Below are 17,832 nucleotides of genomic sequence, written 5' to 3'. Positions count from 1 at the left end.
GTGACTTTTAGCATCTATTTAGCTGGAAAAGCATCTTTATTTATAATTTAGAGGTGCTTGGTATATTTCTCTTCTATAAACTGCATCGAAGCACGACGCCGCTCGTCCTCAGGAGCCAGGACAAATTAAAACCCGAGCAGAAAATGTTGTCTCATTTAAATTCTCACCTTGAGCTCTCTAGTGACTGGTAATGGTCCGAAAGGAGCTGACGCCTAAAAAAATCATCAAGGTCTATTCTGACTGTGCGCTACAGTTTTAAGAGTCTGTCATAGCCAACAAATTAAACGACATTGCAAAGGGGAAAAAAAGCATGAAATAGTGACAACGTTTGTGCAGCAGGCAGAATCATCAATGAAACATAGAAAATGCATGCAAGGCAGGACGCTGCAGCCATACTTACTTCGTGCGCTGTGCTGAGTCTCCGAAGTTTAATTACAAACCCTAATTCCCAGTCGCAGATAGTGTCAAAAAATCTGCGACTATTTCTCAGAGATTCCCTTTAACAAGTGGAAACTTAGTGTCCTCCTGCACCATTTTATACATGATGAGCCGTCAGTAATGGGATTATTAAACAAAAACGTTTCAGGCGCTGGCGTTAACCTTTTTTAATGCCTAATTAAGTTTTGCAAAGAAATAATTAGATTCTACAGTGCTTACACTGCCTATATTTTCAAATGGCATCTGCAGCAAACACATCATCCAGCGACACTCGTGCCAATAATCTGCGGATATATGCGCTACAGTAGCAGTCAGATGTAAGATTTTAAAACATGTTGGGACCAAATAAGATGCACTTAAAGCTAAAATAATTATCCAGCACAGTGTGCGCGCCAACCTGCAGCAATAACATCTGGTCGACTGCGTCCTCTTGTGGTAGCACAGCAAATAACGTTTAAATGAGTAAAGCATGTAATTTGTACAAAAAGAGGAGCACAGACGGAAATATTTTGACAAATATTGAAATGATCTGCAAATTAGCAGAGAGTGTAATGGTGTACTGGACAGAAATATAACCAATGAACAGCTGGAAACTTATGAAAGAGGAGACGGAAGAATCTCTGATGGACAAGCATGGGCGTTAACCTTTGCGCAGGCGCGCTGTGCAGGTTTTTCAGTCTTCACATGTGATTCTCAAATTGGCTCATAGCTCACTGAGCACAATAACTTCAGTGCAGCTCTGTGGATCTTCACAGCATCGTTTACTTAGTTAAACCAACAAGTACCTCCTCTGCAAACCTAATGGGCATTTGTCTTTCTATGTGATTATTGTATAAACCATCGACTCATAAAATAATAGTCAATATAATATTATATATATACATTATGCAAATGCAATTTGACTTTTAATTGACTATTTCTTTGATTATCTGAGTTCTTCACCATCACTGGTGGAGCTTGTTGTGTTTAACTGAGCGTCCACTAGAGGGGAGTATTGAGTATGCGCCAGATCTAAAACATCGCGAGAGTTCTTTGTCTTCTCGCCCCGAAGGTCACCTGATCATTTACGTAGTGATCAGAAATCTGTCACGGTTAAGCTAGCGTGCAACGCAGCACCTCGACGCTGAGACATCGGTAAGCTGTAGGTTGTATTACAGTTATCATATGTCTGTTATCAGTAATCAGAGTGTTAATGCTGTACGGGCATCAAAACCCTGCACTCAACAGCCAGGCAGCTAACGTTAACGGTGATAATACCAGGGAAGCTAGGTAGCTAACGTTAGCTGCTCTGGTAGCCAACATGCTAGTAACGATGGTAACGGAATATTCTAGACCCACCTGCCGCTGCTAACCTCAGCTGCTACATTAGCACAAATTAAATACGGTACTTTTAAAAGTCTCTCTCTGGTTCTTTATATGTTTTAATCGCCCGTGAGTGATTACTTATTTGTTTTAGTATCGGTCTTTCTTTAGGTAAGATGACGTTTAGCTTAGTCATTTACTTAGCCACGTCTCAAACTAGCTTAAGCTAGGTGAGCTAATACATCTTCCTCTTCAATGAGCAATGGCAGGAAATCTACAAGCGTAACACTCACAAAAACAGTGGATTTAGTTTCCCTGTGTTAGCACAAGGTTTGTGAGGACTTCAATTCAAGTGGGAAGTGTTCTCGTATCTGAAAGATAATATTAGTTGTGTTGAATGAGGTTGCGGGCAGATACTCCAGTACATCCATACTCACTAGCTACATCTGGAAGTGTGAGTGTCCTCAGTCCTTTTTTGTGGAGTTTCAGTTATGACTGTGAGGACTGAGTATATTTAGCAGTAATGACCAAAAGAGGTTTAAAAGCCACATTCTCTTTATGCTCAACTTAGTTAATATCTAACAAATGTGTGGTCATCTCCAGTGTCCAATAAGTTTCTGATTAAATCTTGCTATACAGAGCTAAGTCAAGTCATGTCATACAGAAAATATTGTCAAAAATGCCCCTTAGAATCTTCTTAAACCCTCAGTCGGTCTAAAATTGAGAGTAGAAAATGTTTTTTCCTCAATGTTGTTCAATGACACAAATCTGACATTTCAGCAAAAATGTTTTTCCCTGACATAAGGTGTCGTTTTTATAAAAATGTAAATACAAGGTTAACTTTGTCAAACCTCTTGCTAATGGTGAAAAATGAATATGTGCTCTTCAACAAGTTTTATAAGATTTTTGTTCTATGAATGAATTATTTGTTTTTTAATTATTTTAATTTAACTGAATTGAAAGCATACATAGTTGCTGTGGGACTAGTGGAAAGTTTGTGTTAATGGTGAGTTAGTCCTAACTCCTACTGGGTAATGCTTCATGACTGCTCTCTTCTACAGAAAGACCAACCTTCGCAAATATGGCTGATACAAACCAACAAAGCCCTCCTCCCCAGCTAGGGCCTGTGGTAAGTTATCTTTTTGACCTACAGAGATAGATCTTGCAATTATTTCTCACCCTTTTGTTGCACTCTACTAACTCTTTGCACAAAGAAAATTAACATTTGTATAATGGTACATTGTCACTGGCTCTACAGGGATCTTTCTGATGGTGGTTATTTGAAATTTGTCTTAAGATGCAAAATAAGAGAAAACCTGCATTAGACGCACCGAGTATAGACTGCAGTATGTGGGTATTTACCTAACAAGGAGAGTCTAAAAAAAGCATACTATCAAGTTACATCTACCTCCAGTGTTTTTGCTGTGAGCAGTTCTGGTGAACAAAAAGGTTAATGTCAAGCCATGTATATCACATATGACAATTGCCAAACTTTGTGGGACACCTCAGTATTTACAGTTTAAATTATAGTTTTGTTTTAGTTTTTTGTCAAATCTGGATTTTATGTTTTCACTTCAGCATCATCATTAATGTCTCTGATGTATTCATTTGATTATTCTATAATATATCATTACAATATTTATTTAATTCTCTATGCATTCTAACTAGAACATTTACGTAGACCCTGAAATAAAAAGACCTTCGATAGGAGATGCTGAAACAGCAGGATCCTTAATAAGTTTCAGCTGCGTCTTGTTTCCTGACAAAAATGTTTTCTAGTTTGGCTGGTCTATTTTGAGACAGCCTGAGCCTTTCAGTAAATTAGTTTTGAGAATAAACAACTAGCACAGTTAATGCTGCATGTCCATCACCCATGTTGTTATAGCATTAGTAATGGAGCAAGTTCAACACTGTGTATCATAGTTCTGACCTTTATATGCCTAAAACTCTGTTCTTTCATAGCAATTTCTAATGAGCAACAAGCTGGAAACTGCAATGTGGCTGTCACGACTCTTCACTGTCTACTGCTCCATAATGTTTATTCTACCGATTTTAGGGTGAGTACCATCAGTGGTAAAAAGACAGGATTTCATAAGGCTTTGTTAGATTAAAAACCATATTTCAACATTGTCCTTCTGCCTTCTTAGGTAGATGTCACAAAAATTGTGTCTGCTTGTTTGTTTCAGACCCTATGCAGCTGCAAACTTCTATCAGAGAGCTTTGTTAGCCAACGCCCTCACCAGTGCCCTTCGCTTGCATCAAAGACTTCCACGCTTCCAGCTGAGTAGAGCTTTCCTGGCCCAGGCTCTTCAGGAGGATAGCTGCCATTATCTCCTCTACTCACTCATCCTGGTCAACTCATACCCCATCACAAGTATCCTTTTGACCTTAAAATACAGGGAAACAAAAAGAGGTGTAATGAAAGACGTGCTATTATTTTAGGTGCTACAGTGATTATCTGTCCACTGACACAGACTCATTCAGTGGTTGTCATCAGTGTCATGTGAAAGTGCATGATGCACTGTACTTTCAAGATGATTCATAATATAACAAATGCTTCTGTATCACCAAATCACATAATTCTAAGTATGATCATGTGTCATTATTAATTATGTGGCACCAGTAGCTGAAATACATTATCTTGATGGTTTTATGGTTTTGTTGATCCTTAACACACTTTCCAGTGAGCATCTTCCCAGTCTTCCTCTTCTCCCTGCTTCATGCTACTACCTACACAAAGAAAGTCCTTGATGTGAGTGTGGGGCAGCAATCACCTGCTGTGACTTTTAATGCCATTTATAAAAATGTACAACAGAAAGTAGTTTGAAGAGCACTGAAACATTGCCACCAGCCAAATGGTGTTTTAATTGCGGAATCAATCAACCAGCCATTGCTCAGAGACCCAGATTCAGCCAAAAAAAATCTAATAAAAGCTGATGATTGATGTGGTTCTCCTGTACCCTTCATTTGCTTTGGGATTTCATGTAAATTCATTACTGAAATGTTGCAGCTTTGTTCTCAGCTACTGACATTTTTGTTTTGCTTTTTTCTACAGTCAGTGGGCCCCAACAGCCTCATGTTTGTCAGAAACCTCCTGGACAAACTAACATCCAATCAGCAGAACATCCTGAAGTTCATTGCATGTAATGAGATCTTCTTGATGCCAGCCACTGTTTTCATGCTCTTCAGGTATGCAGATCTTTTATCTACATGTCTACACAGTGGTAGATGTGGTGTGTGTGGTGCTGCTGTATGTGCTGGGGAGTCAATATTCAAACTGGAATAACCGCTTTAGAATTTACTACTAAAAGTAGTTTTTTTTCCATGTAGTTTGACCTGTGATCCAACAGAGGGCTTTGCCGAAATTTACTATTACACAATGCAGGTTGTATTTAAATTAATGCAAACAAATTGTCAATTCTGTTTCCCAGTGGCCAGGGAAGCTTGCTGCTGCCTTTCATTTACTATCGATTCCTCACTCTGCGCTACACATCCAGAAGAAACCCATACTGCCGGTAAGATGTTGAAAAGTACTGTATAATCACAGATAATATTTATTTATGTTAATGTAACAGAAGTCATCTGTAATTGCTGCAACACCAGTCCCAGCAGGGTGTCTGAACTTTATGAACTTTTTAAATATGTATTAATTTTATTCCTGCTTAACCAAGGTAAACTATACACCAGGGCATAAGCCAAAGAAATGTCTGTACCTTGCATCCTTGAGAACTAGAACTTTCTTGACAGCTATTATCAGTCAGCATTAGTTCAGATGAACTACAATTTGCATTACATTGACCAAAAAGAACAAGTTGCACTATAGAAATGCCATAGATGCCGGTAATGGAGGCACAATACCCCTATTACATCGTCTGTCATTTAGAGCAAGCATCAAAATGCAGAATTGATCACGCTGTTCTACATGTTTTAATCATGAAACATAATAATATACTGTCAACCAACAGAATATAATTTTGTGTTGCACTTACACTGATGCAGCCGAGCAGATATAAAAAATGAAACTAGTTAAAACGTAAGGACTAAAATGAAAATGAGATGAGCTGCTAATAATTAATTAGTAGTAATGTTTAATTTTTAAACGGGTAAATAAAAATAACCTTTTTTGTGTTTGTGTTTGCAGTATAGTTCGTAAAATAAGTTGACTAGAAGTTTGCAGACTTTTAAAGATGATTTGTGTTTATCTCACTGCCTGATATTCAGAAATAACAAAACAAAAACTGGAGTAAGATATTAAACAGAATCTGTTTCCATCTCAGCACCTTGTTCACAGAGCTGCGAATTCTTCTGGAGCACTTCATCATGAAGCCTGCCTGTCCCGCCTTCTTCAGGAGGATGTGCCTCAATAGTATCGCCTTCATTAGTCGCCTCGCCCCCACAGGAGTCTGATTACGCTACATAAACATTTTATTTTTTATGTTTTGTTTTCCACCATTTAGGATGTGACTTAAACTTGATGGGAAAAGACAATGCCATCAACAGAAGGAACTGTTTTTGAATGTCAACTTTAAAGTCTGTTCTCCAACATTTCTGTATATTTGATTACACTTGAAGAGCAGCCAGTGATGCACTGAACTCTCATGATATTTCTTTTCCCATCTTCTTAATGTGACCTCATTCAAGCGGTGGACATCCCTCAGTTTGTTACGATCACTGAAAGGAGCACAGTAAACATCAGCTGTGTTCTGTGGATCAGCTTTCCTTTTATATTTTTATTTATTCATGAAAATAGCTGATTCTGTAATGAAACATTAACATTATGAGATTAGTAACTTAAGATGTTCTTATACATAATTACAAATGTTCTTTGTTTTTTTTTTAATCATGTTGTTCTTGGATGGCTGTAGGATGAAGGTGTGTTTGCAGTTTCTACCTGGTCCAGTTTTCTTTTTATGTACAAAGCTGCCCGAATTGTCTAAATGCCTAAAATTAAATCTGTTCTATCAATGCCATCAACTCACTGTTTTAATGTAAGTATGATGTCAAAATGGGTGTTGAATTGAGAAACAAGATATCTGCTGTATTAGACTATTGTATGGTACATGTCATTTTGGTGTAGAATTTCTGTTTGACATTAATTGCACAAAATATGTCATGCTTCAAATACATTCTGACCTTGTTTTTCAGTTTGGAAACTGTTTTGAATTAGCTTCATTTATTTGTTATCATAGATGTCTGGCTTACTGCATGCTGTGATTTATTTTTCTGCCATGTTAAATGTGTTTATTTACCTACAGACAAACCACATTTTTATGACAAGAATAAAATCTCTTTAATAAATCAATAAAATATTATAGTAATATGTTGGGTTTGAATTAATCACAGCTTCTGTTTAAGATACAATAAACCTTATTAATATATGAAGGAAAATCCAGGTAGTCTTGTAGATAAAGAAAGTAGAAGTAGTTATTAATCATCTTCTGTTGGCTAGGGTGTTGTAGAGCCTGATGGCTGTGGGGTTGAAGCATCTCCTGCATCTTTTAAGTGTGAGTCCAGTGCAGCTACTTGGTCCATCAGCATGTTGTGCAGGGGATGGTCAGTGCACCAGTTATATATTGATACAGCACGTCTTTTTGTTCCTGATTATTTATAAACTGTGCTATTGCTGGTATTTAACTAAAACGTTCGCCATATTTTTGTTAAAACTTATTTTGTTAACCTTTAACAATTTAGGCTAAATATACGTGTAGACGCATTAAGCCTCTGGTAGTTTAGCGTTAATACTAAATCCAATCAGAACTCAGCTTCAACATATGTCGGTCAGTCTTAGCCAATGGTGTCACTGTTTGTTACGGCAGCAGCGTTGCTATTAGCAACATGCTGCGCTCTCTGGTTCAGAATGTGGTCGCTAACGTTTTGTGTTTATGTCTAATACTCGTTAAAGGGTGATTCCAGTTCGACTTTACAATATAAACAGACCGTGGTTATTATCATGTTTTTTTATGTCGCTCATTAACGTTACATTTTGTTAAAGATATTTTCTGTTCATCAGATTTGACAGTTGGCGTGCGATTAAATCGTGTTAGACAATTAGCTTGCTAGCTAACGTTAGCACGTCGAGCTAATCTCCTTGCTTTAGATAATCCCAGTCCTACTTTCTCACTACTGTCGTGTCGTTTTGCGATTCTGAACGGAAAATGGCTACAGAGGACTGCAACTAGTAGCTTCTGTAGTTTACCTACCCGGAAGATTTGGACATTTTTGCCCCTGAGGATTAGATACACAGTGTAGACAGAAGATGGAGATTCACTTAAATCGAGTTGACTACATGCAGGTAATGTATATGTATAGTGCACTTTAATGTAACAGATTTTTTATTTCAGTCACGTAGTTAGCTGTTTTTCCTCATGGTTATATCATTTTGTCCCTTCAGGTTGGTGTAACATCCCAGAAAACTATGAGACTACTTCCAGCTTTAGGAAAAAAGGCAACCCAGAAGGTACTGAACTGTTTACAGTGTTTTAACTGCAGTACTGTGCAAATATGTGCACTAAAGGTAAAACGAGAATGCCGTCAAAAATAATTGCATCTGTTTGTTTTAGGTTGCTATTGCTGATCACGATGGTATACTAACGTGTTTTGGAATGAAGAAGGGAGAGGCAGTGGTGAGTGTTTTGATTGAGCTGGGATTGTTGTACAGTCACCGCGCCCTACATTTGTTGATTTTCAATCAAAGGATTCTAACGTCAAGAAATTTGACTCGCTGTCTCTCAGCCCGTGTTCAAAACACTCCCGGGGCAAAAGATAACTAGAATGGACCTTGGAGGAGCTGTGGGAACTCCACAGGAGAAGATCTTTATCTGTTCTGGTTCTCAGGTGAGAGGATTCACCAAGAAAGGCAAACAGTTCCTGACGTTTGAAGCCAACCTCACTGAGACCATAAACGCAATGTAAGATATACTTTCCTTATTTTAGTTAACAACTCTTGACTGCCTTGTGCACAACTGTGTGATCTTTATTCTACTGAGCAATGTTGGCAATTTCTTTTCCAGGCATGTCTCAGGCGCTGACCTTTTTGTGTGTGCAAGTTACATCTACAACCACTACTGTGACTGCAAGGATCAGGACTATTACCTTTCTGGTGACAAAATCAACGATATCACTTGTTTGTCCTCAGAAAACCTTACTCGTCCTGCTCCAGTTCTCGCTTGCCAAGATCGGGTTCTCAGAGTCTTGCAGGTGCACTGAGCTCATACTGTTCTAACTTTGATAAGTATTATGTACTATATCAAACAGTCAAAGTAAGTTTTTTTTGTTGCTGTTGTTTATTTTATTCTCTAGGGATCTGAACTTGCCTATGACATTGAAGTTCCTGGCCCTCCATCTGTCTTGGAACTGTACAGCAAAGAGGGAGGCAAGTTAACCTCTTTGTGTGATTCATAGAACTAAAAACATTGTACTGCTTCACACAACTTAGGTCTAACACAATGACAATATTTTTGCACAGGAGAGGAAATTCTCTATGGAACCACAGATGGAAAAATGGGATTAGTCCAAGTTGGTGAACGCTCAGCTGCGACCAAATGGGAGATTGATAATGACAAAAAAAGAGGAGGTACTGTATGTAAAGGTTATAACCTTTACAGTGATAATAATACACAAATCCGTCGTTGTTTTACGGATGCTCCAACATGCTAGATTTGTATCTTTCTGTCTCTCATCAGGAATTCTTTGCATTGACACTTACGACATTATTGGAGATGGAGTGAACGACATCCTAGTGGGCAGGGATGATGGGACGGTCGAAGTCTATGGTTTTGACAGCAACAATGAGCCCACATTACGCTTTGAGCATGTGAGTTATAGCACCACTCATCAAATGTGGAGTATTATGTTTTATATATTATCCATTCATTTTTGGTTAAACATATTTAATTGATGCTGATCATTAATAGTCAATGGTTACTCTCTTTCATGATTACAGGTGTTGTCTGAGAGTGTGACCTCCATCCAGGGTGGTTGTGTGGGGAAAGAAACTTATGATGAAGTTTTGACTGCCACTTACACAGGTTAGGTTTTAAAACAATAAAACCAGAGAGACAAAAAGTGCCTGTAACTCCATATAAATAACTTCATTTTGATGAGAGAAATATACTGTTATCATCTTCCATGGGTTACTTAAAACTCAAAAGTCACTATTTAAGGGGAATAGTAAATAAGGATGTGATATTCACTACTGCCACTACCTCCTACAGGATGGGTGACTGGTTTGACCACTGAGCCCCAGAAGGCTGAGGCTGGCCCTGGAGATGAGGTCAGAATGAGTAAGGAGACCCAGTCTAAAGTAGAAGCCCTCAGGTATCAGAAAAATTGTACTTTATTTCACATCATACATTATATTTTTGTACCATTGGTGTATTTCACTTGTTACACTAGTTCAAGTACTGTTTCAAAATAAATCTGGTGATATTGTTGCGGTCAATTCTAGAGCAGAGTTGGAGCAGCTGCAGCTAAAGGTCTTGCAGGGGCGTGAGCAGTACCAGCAGATCTCCCAGTCGAGCACAGCTGTCTCTGCTGTGCCTGTCTTCAGCATCAATGACAAGTTCACTCTCTGCCAGGATGATGCAAGCTACAGCCTCACTCTGGAGGTGCAGACTGCTATCGATAATCTACTGCTTCAGGTAAAACCAGTACTTCATATGTGATGTTATAGCAGAACTTGAGCTTAGGAACCCCTTTGTATAGTCATTTTCCCAGTTGCTGACATAAACATGCAGAAAATACTGTAACTTGAAAACTACTCTTTTGTGCAGAGTGATGTTCCAATAGACCTGTTGGACGTGGATAAGAATTCAGCTGTTGTCAGTTTCAGTGAATGTGACTCTGAGGTGAGCCATGTAAATTCTTTCTACACATACTGTATAAAACAGTCACGACTCTGCTGCTGCTCCCACAGACCTGACTCTTTTATTTTGTTTTCAGCAGCCTAATGGGAACTTCCTCCTGGCCACATACAGATGTCAGGCTAATACTACCCGACTTGAACTCAAGGTAAAAAAGTGCATATCCAGGGTATTTAAATAAAATAGAAATCATTTGTGGCATTGTGAGTGTGATAGTATCACCGACGGTTCTCAATTGTTTATTGTACTCACTGCATCACAACTTTAAATTATGGATATATATATATTTAGAAAACTATTGCAAATTATTGTCCTAGGTGAGGTCTATTGAGGGACAATATGGAACCCTGCAGGCGTACGTTACCCCCAGACTGCAACCTAAGACCTGCCAAGTCCGCCAGTATCAGATCAAACCTCTGTCCCTCCACCAGCGGACTCACAGCATAGACCAAGACAGGTAAGGCCTGAAACTAAAAATGCAAAATGGAATTTGGACTGAATTGGATTTAGAAAATTGTGTTTTTCTTCAGATATAAAGTGGATTCTAATTGTGTAGATTTAGGGTTCGCTTTTTGTCATTGTTGTGGCCTCATAAAGAATCTTTGTTTATTATTTTATTTCCTGTCCTGCCCTTCAGACCCATGAACAGACTCAGTCTGGTGGGACAGTTCAGTTTTGCAGAGATCCACGCCTGGGTTGTCTTCTGTTTGCCTGAAGTCCCTGAGAAAACACCAGCTGGAGAAAGTATCACTTTCTACTTCCACAACACCTTCCTTGGCACACAGCTTGAAGCAACCTACTGGTAAATGCAATCCCGCTAAGACTAGGCATGCACATACTGTAAGTTCATAGAGAGATCAGGTTAATCAGCTGAAATGTAAATTCAATGTTTGTTTCTTTATGATGCTGCTAAAAGCTTGAATTTTTTTTATATGTTAGCAAAAAAAACTGCTTATTTGAGCCTTAAGTTGAGATGTGTGTTAAAGTCTCCTTGTAATGAAACTATTATTATTTCAAATTTTAGCAAAGGAGAGGGTCACTTCAGGTCAGACAACATTTCAACCATCTCCATACTCAGTGACGTCCTCTCTAAAGAAGCTACCAAGAAGAAAATCAATCTGAACATTTCATATGGTGGGTATACTGTGTTTTCTGAAGTGTCTGAAGTGAATTAAATTGTGCTTAGTTGTTGATTTTTCTTCCAGATATCAACGATGACTCTGTGAGCCACACCCTTAAGATGATACATCCAAAGCTGGAGTATCAGTTGTTGCTGGCTAGAAAAGTTCAACTCATCGATGCACTGAAAGTAAGTGTTTGTTTCTTTTTCTGCTAATAATATTTTTTTTATTTAAACTGGATCTGAGTTTAATGTGAGGATCTGAGAATGAGAACACATCACTGTGGCCAAAGTTTATACTCTGAACACTTAAGATGTCCTGTTGATTGACAATATTCCCTATTCCTTGATGTGGAAGTTGTTCACTGCAGGAAAATCTGAAGTTAATTTGCTCCAAGAGCAGCTCAAAAAACTAACAACTACTTTTTAGAAATACTGTTAATACTGTACTTTGCAGCCTGCTTGTATTATGCAAACAATACTTACTTCAAAAGATACACTATAAAGATAATGATAATACATTAAATGCTGAATACAATTTGTGTGCAGTGTGGATTTTATAGATTTGAATTTGTTTTTCTCGGTATCTTCTGTAGAAGATTTAACCCCCACAGTAGAGTTTTAGAAGATGCCTACGTTCAGCTCTTCTTAACCACCACTCTTCTTTCCATCTGATTTGCAGGAGCTTCAGGTTCATGAGGGAAATGCTGATTTCCTCATTCCAGAGTATCGCAAAATCTTGGATGAGTCGGCTAATCTCCTTGAGGAGTACAAGAAGCAGCCGGCACATCTCGAAAGGCTTTACGGTATTTAATTGTCACTTTTGGCTTATCGTTATCATTGTTTTCATGCTAGTGATTCATACACACATCCTTCAAGTATTAAGCTTGTTGAAGTAATAATATTGTTGTTTCTTTTTCTTTCCTGTAGGAATGATCACTGATCTCTTCATCGACAAATTCAAGTTCAAAGGCCAGAATGTGAAAACCAAAGTGTCCTCATTATTGGAGATACTCGATAATTATGACTTAAATTCCCTGTTAGATTTTTTCAATGAGGCATGATGAGAGATCGGAGGGTTTTTATTTATTGTTAGTAGGGGTCTTTATTTGTGCTATTTTTGTATTGTAAATACAAAAGATTTATTTAATGCTAGTTACTAGAAGTCACTGTTAGTACTTATACTGTTGCCTAAATGCAGTTTGTCCTAAATATGGTGTACAATATTTAAATACATATTGGAATCTAAAAACGGTGTCTAACAACAAGGCTTGTGGTTAATCAGCCACTTCAAGGCACTGTCAGAATGGTGCGAGTTCCTCTTTTTATTAGTGGCTGAGCTTTGGTTGAGATTTAAAATCTGTGCAACTAGAAATTTCCCATTCAAAATCACATGGGAAGTTTACATGTTTGTGTATTATAGATATAATAGAACTGTGAGCTCCTCCTCCTGAAATAAAATCTTATTTGTAACCTGTAATTCAAAGGTTTATTATTTAAGATTGTGTTGGAAAGTAAAGTGAAGAAAGTTTACTGGGATTATGAAATTCTTTAGTAAGGAAAACCCATATAAGACTTTGAACCATAATTTACAGTGGCAATAAAAAGTATGTCAACCTGATCTGATCTTCATCTAAGTCAAGAATATTAACAAATATAATGTGCCTAAAATAGTAAAACAAACTAAATTCTGATCTTTCCTGTCTTTGAGAACAACCATATAAATCTTATAGTGCTAGTGAAAAAAGTATGTGAACCTTTGGAATTAATTATTGGTTGAAAAATGAAATTCCAAAACCTGCACATACTTTTTCTTGCCACTGTGTATTACTCAACACAACATTTAGCCAAAAGAAATGTATTTCTCTCATTTTGTTAAGTAATGGGTTAGTTGAACCAAACACAAGTAGTGTGCAGTCATTCATTTAGTAGCCACCACTCAAGCCCAATTGTAAATATATACATACATCATATTCTACACAGATCATTCAGCTTTGTAGCATATATCCAGCACTTTAATAGAACATTGATTATTTTATTGCAAATTGAATGTGGTGAAGCACAGGCCATTAAGACAACAAAATAATGTTTATTTGTGTATTTATTTGTTTTGTTTTTTAATAAAAGTGATTTAAACAAATCTGGACTAGACTTGCACAGTTATGTTATCAAAAGTATTAAATGTAGTAACGGTTGAAATACATTGTTAATGCAATTTTGTGCTTTAAGTAAATTTTAGAGCATGCACTATATATAGTACTTCAGTGTGAGAAAAGAATTATAAATGGTATTTCTGTTTTTAGGCATCTAATTCCTCATTTAGGTGTGCTGACTTTGTGTACTCTTTTTTTTTAAATGAATAAACGATTAGTCCATCATAAGTCAAGTAGCTGCTAAATTAAATAAAATGCATAGAGGACACAGGAAAGGCGCAAAGTACATCGTGCAGCAGTTGTTATTGTGCACTCAGCCTGGTGGAGCCACATTCGCCTTGTTCTGTCAAACCGGTTTTGAATTTGTAATTACAGGAAGTTTGGACCTTTTCGGCTCTCGTAACGCTCCTGCGTCACTACGTGCGTGTCCTGTGATTGGCCCGTTTCAATCCTCGCGGGCTACTTGAACTGAGAGAAAGCAGCGTCGCTCATGTTTCTCTGTGATGGACGGATGCTAGCAGCAGGTCGGTACTGGCTACGAAACTCAACAGTATGGACACTTAAAAGTACGTATTTTCAGGCTGTAGCTATTGAATCGCCACTTGTGCATTTTTGTTTTTGTGTTCTTTGTTCTTAGCACTGCAATTCCAAGTGTCGTTGCCATCTCAACAGTTTAGTTTTGACTGGACGGTTCTGTAAACCTCCTCGGCTAGGTAGCAGCTAATGCTAGCCTGGATATAACCGTCAGAAAGTGATCTTTAAAACTCGTTGGAGGTTTTTGACAAACAAGAGCAAACAACAGCAGCAGCAGCGTCTCGGTAACAAAGCGGGCGAGAGACTGAGCTTGTAGTTTGAGGGGGAAACATGTCAGGAGCTAACAGAGGACAGAGCGGCGCGGCAAGTGAGTATCACAACCAGGAGAATATGCTGTCACGACTGAGGGGCTCGTTAAAACCCCGAGCTGCTGCGAACGAAAACCAGGAGAACCATCCTCCGAAACAAGCGTCCAACAGAACCGTCCTCGGAGCCCTGCAGAACAACCAGCGGAGCAAAAGCCAGAATCAGCGCGGCACAAAGCAGGTAGGTTTGGGTAACTATGCTAAGTAGTCCGCCTGCCTCCAGCTAGTGTTTGCTAATGATGACTAGTTACATGCGGTGCCATTGTATGTTTTGGAGGCAATATTTCACGTTTTCTTATGTGCAATAACATTACAATCTTTATATAAAGTGTCTTTATGGATAAGTTTGATCTGATTCTTTATGAAGTCACTAATCTATTGACTAACGACTCCTAACGCTGTTGTCCCTGTAGTCCGCCATTTTAATATCATCCTGAGCGTTACTTTAATTTTGCTGCTTTATTCAGTGGCTTCAATCACAGCCCACATTTGCAATTTAATAATAAGTGGAAGATTTCCCCCTTTTAATATCAGCTGAGCTAATATGAAACACAAGCTCAACAGTTCTAATGGAATATAAACGTATCTGCCACAACTTATTTGTCCTCATATAGTGTTTTGTGCAACAGTCATGTTTTTATGCTACCTCCATGCATAATTTAGTTGTGTAAATTATTTTTCAAAAATCTGTACAGGAATCTTCACAGCCCTTGTCTTGTAAAAATGAAGACTTTGGCAAAAGCTGCTATGAAAAGCCCCCCTGCAAGCAGCCCTCCTTCCAGATCCATGTGGATGAGCCTGAAGGTGCCTGCACCAAGAAGCCACAGCAGGTGGTTGAACCTGTGAAATCCAAGACCATTACTGAAGACTCTCCTTTAACAATCAACAATGCTGTGGCACGGCTCAGACAACCTCTTGCTACCCTTGATGTTCCATCAGCGATGGATGTTAGCTTTGGTGGGTTGTAGTCTTGGCAGAATTTCATGACACATGCTTTTGTAACACACAGATGTACATGTAGTTGATTTGTCACTAAATATAAACTCTTTCTGCAGACTCTCCCATGGACATGTCTGTGGTGGAGGGGGAGGAGAAACCTGTCAATGTTAACGAGGTCCCAGAATATGCTGCTGAAATCCACAAGTACCTGAGGGAAATGGAGGTGAGAAGAGCTACTGTATTTGCTTACTTGAAAACATACAGCTGTATACTATAAGGTTTTAAGCATATTTTTAAAAATGCTTTCAATCTGAACTTTTATGCACTTGGAGTCTCTAATGATGTTGTTGCCTACAGGTAAAAACCAGGCCCAAAGCAGGCTACATGAAGAAGCAACCAGACATTACCAACAGCATGAGAGCCATCCTGGTAGACTGGCTGGTTGAAGTTGGAGAAGAGTACAAGCTCCAGAATGAAACCCTTTATCTGGCAGTCAACTACATTGATCGCTTCCTGTCTTCAATGTCTGTCCTGAGGGGGAAGCTTCAGCTGGTTGGAACAGCTGCTATGCTGCTGGCTTCGTATGTGTCAACTCCTGTTAGTCCAATTACAAAATGTATATAAAGATGGTTCTGACTGATTACTTTCATTTTTAAATGCAGGAAATTTGAAGAAATCTACCCCCCAGAGGTTGCAGAGTTTGTTTACATCACAGATGACACCTACACCAAGAAGCAAGTGTTAAGAATGGAACATCTGGTGCTTAAAGTGCTCTCCTTTGATCTGGCAGCACCAACAATCAATCAGTTTCTCACCCAGTACTTCCTCAATCACTCTGTTAACAAACAGGTGGAGAGTCTGGCAATGGTGAGCATACAAAAATGAATACAATGAATCTGTGGCTACATCATGATGTTTAGAAAGATTGTTCAGTCCACATCTTTGCATATAGCTCAGACTCTTCTGTTCCTTTTTAGTATCTTGGGGAGCTCAGTCTGGTTGATTCAGACCCCTTCTTGAAGTACCTGCCATCACAGACAGCAGCTGCAGCCTACATACTGGCAAGCAACACAGTGAATGGAGGCTCATGGGTAAGTTTAGGTGCAAAGATTTGCCTTTAAGGTTTATTTAGATCTTCTCTTGGTTCCTAGAATTGAGTAAATTGAAGAGTCTTTTGTGGGTTCTGACAAGCTGGCAGTTTTCATCTTTAGATTTTTTTTTAAACCTAAATGAGAATCTGGCAAATACACTAGTTTGGACATTTTCTGGATTTCAACTTTTCATAGGAAAGGTGGGTGTTCATTCTGAATTTCAAGATTCACAATTATGTCCTCTACAGCCAAATTCATTGACAGAGATGACTGGCTACACCTTAGAAGATCTGATGCCATGTGTAGAAGATCTGCACCAAACTTATCTAAATGCTGCTCAGCACGCCCAACAGTCTGTCCGGGAGAAGTACAAGGGCCAAAAGTAAGTATACTGCTTTGTGTTGGTTGAAATGTTCTTTAGTGCCAGAACTGCATTAACTAATGGCTTTCATGCCTGGTTAAATGTGCTAAACACTACTTTTGTTTCCTAGGTACCTTGAAGTTTCAAACCTTGATGCTCCAACCAAGTTGCTGCTGAGCTAAGCCCTCACTTCCCCTCGTCTATGTAGAGTTTCTCCCCTTGTCTTTTTACCTTGTGCGTGTTTTTATTTTTTTTAATGATGTGCCACTATTTCATAACATGCCCTGCTCTTCTTGGAGTAGAGCTAGATGTTTAGAGTTTTTATTGTATTTTTTATATACTAAACACCCACATTCATGCCAGATGCTTCAGCTGTGTTGGTTAATCAAGCAGTTTTAATGTCTTGACTTTTAATCACAGACAAAATGAAGAGGTCTTTATTATCGCTCTGTAAACGTACTGATTTGATCTGCAGTGTCTAGACCTGTGCATGTACTAAAACCCAGACACACTTTTAGCTCTGGCATTTTCCACTTTTAGGTGTTTAGTTAATCTAAGCATTTTGCCAAGTCACCTTTTTTGAGGTGTAACTTTCAAATATTTGGCCTCATGAGAAGCAGATTAAAAAGTTTTCTCTGTCATGGAGTCAGCTGTCTCATTACATGGAT

At 38.5% G+C, this 17,832-nt stretch overlaps 3 protein-coding genes across 4 annotated transcripts; all 3 read left to right on the top strand.

The window, feature by feature from the left end:
• The first annotated feature begins 1,483 nt into the window (after nt 1–1,483).
• tmem33 (transmembrane protein 33) lies at nt 1,484–7,058 on the top strand. 2 transcript variants are annotated; one of them, XM_026358675.2, is made up of 8 exons: nt 1,484–1,572; nt 2,802–2,869; nt 3,703–3,797; nt 3,927–4,114; nt 4,425–4,492; nt 4,796–4,929; nt 5,172–5,255; nt 6,018–7,058. In XM_026358675.2, the coding sequence occupies exons 2-8, from the start codon at nt 2,822–2,824 to the stop codon at nt 6,145–6,147; spliced, it is 747 nt and encodes a 248-aa protein (XP_026214460.1). In that variant the 5' UTR covers nt 1,484–1,572; nt 2,802–2,821; the 3' UTR covers nt 6,148–7,058. The 2 variants fall into 2 exon arrangements, with proteins under 2 accessions (XP_026214460.1, XP_026214461.1); XM_026358676.2 differs by having other exon boundaries at nt 1,500–1,579.
• Nucleotides 7,059–7,589: 531 nt separating this feature from the next.
• On the top strand, nt 7,590–13,380 carry bbs7 (Bardet-Biedl syndrome 7). Its single transcript, XM_026358262.1, has 19 exons — nt 7,590–8,032; nt 8,132–8,197; nt 8,301–8,363; nt 8,473–8,648; nt 8,751–8,937; nt 9,040–9,112; nt 9,206–9,313; nt 9,423–9,553; nt 9,683–9,767; nt 9,954–10,056; nt 10,187–10,379; nt 10,512–10,586; nt 10,681–10,749; nt 10,919–11,058; nt 11,239–11,403; nt 11,626–11,735; nt 11,807–11,910; nt 12,404–12,527; nt 12,652–13,380. Exons 1-19 carry the CDS (start codon nt 7,997–7,999, stop codon nt 12,783–12,785), a joined length of 2,142 nt encoding a protein of 713 aa, XP_026214047.1. The 5' UTR covers nt 7,590–7,996; the 3' UTR covers nt 12,786–13,380.
• Nucleotides 13,381–14,303: 923 nt separating this feature from the next.
• ccna2 (cyclin A2) lies at nt 14,304–17,578 on the top strand. The gene is made up of 9 exons (XM_026358264.1): nt 14,304–14,398; nt 14,512–14,954; nt 15,469–15,730; nt 15,829–15,935; nt 16,070–16,293; nt 16,375–16,579; nt 16,690–16,803; nt 17,052–17,185; nt 17,295–17,578. Exons 2-9 carry the CDS (start codon nt 14,739–14,741, stop codon nt 17,344–17,346), a joined length of 1,314 nt encoding a protein of 437 aa, XP_026214049.1. The 5' UTR covers nt 14,304–14,398; nt 14,512–14,738; the 3' UTR covers nt 17,347–17,578.
• The last annotated feature ends 254 nt before the right edge of the window (nt 17,579–17,832 follow it).

The sequence above is a fragment of the Anabas testudineus genome, chromosome 10 (genome assembly GCF_900324465.2).
Source record: "Anabas testudineus chromosome 10, fAnaTes1.2, whole genome shotgun sequence".
Classification (NCBI taxonomy): Eukaryota; Metazoa; Chordata; class Actinopteri; order Anabantiformes; family Anabantidae; genus Anabas; species Anabas testudineus.
This window is presented reverse-complemented; position numbering and strand designations above follow the sequence as displayed.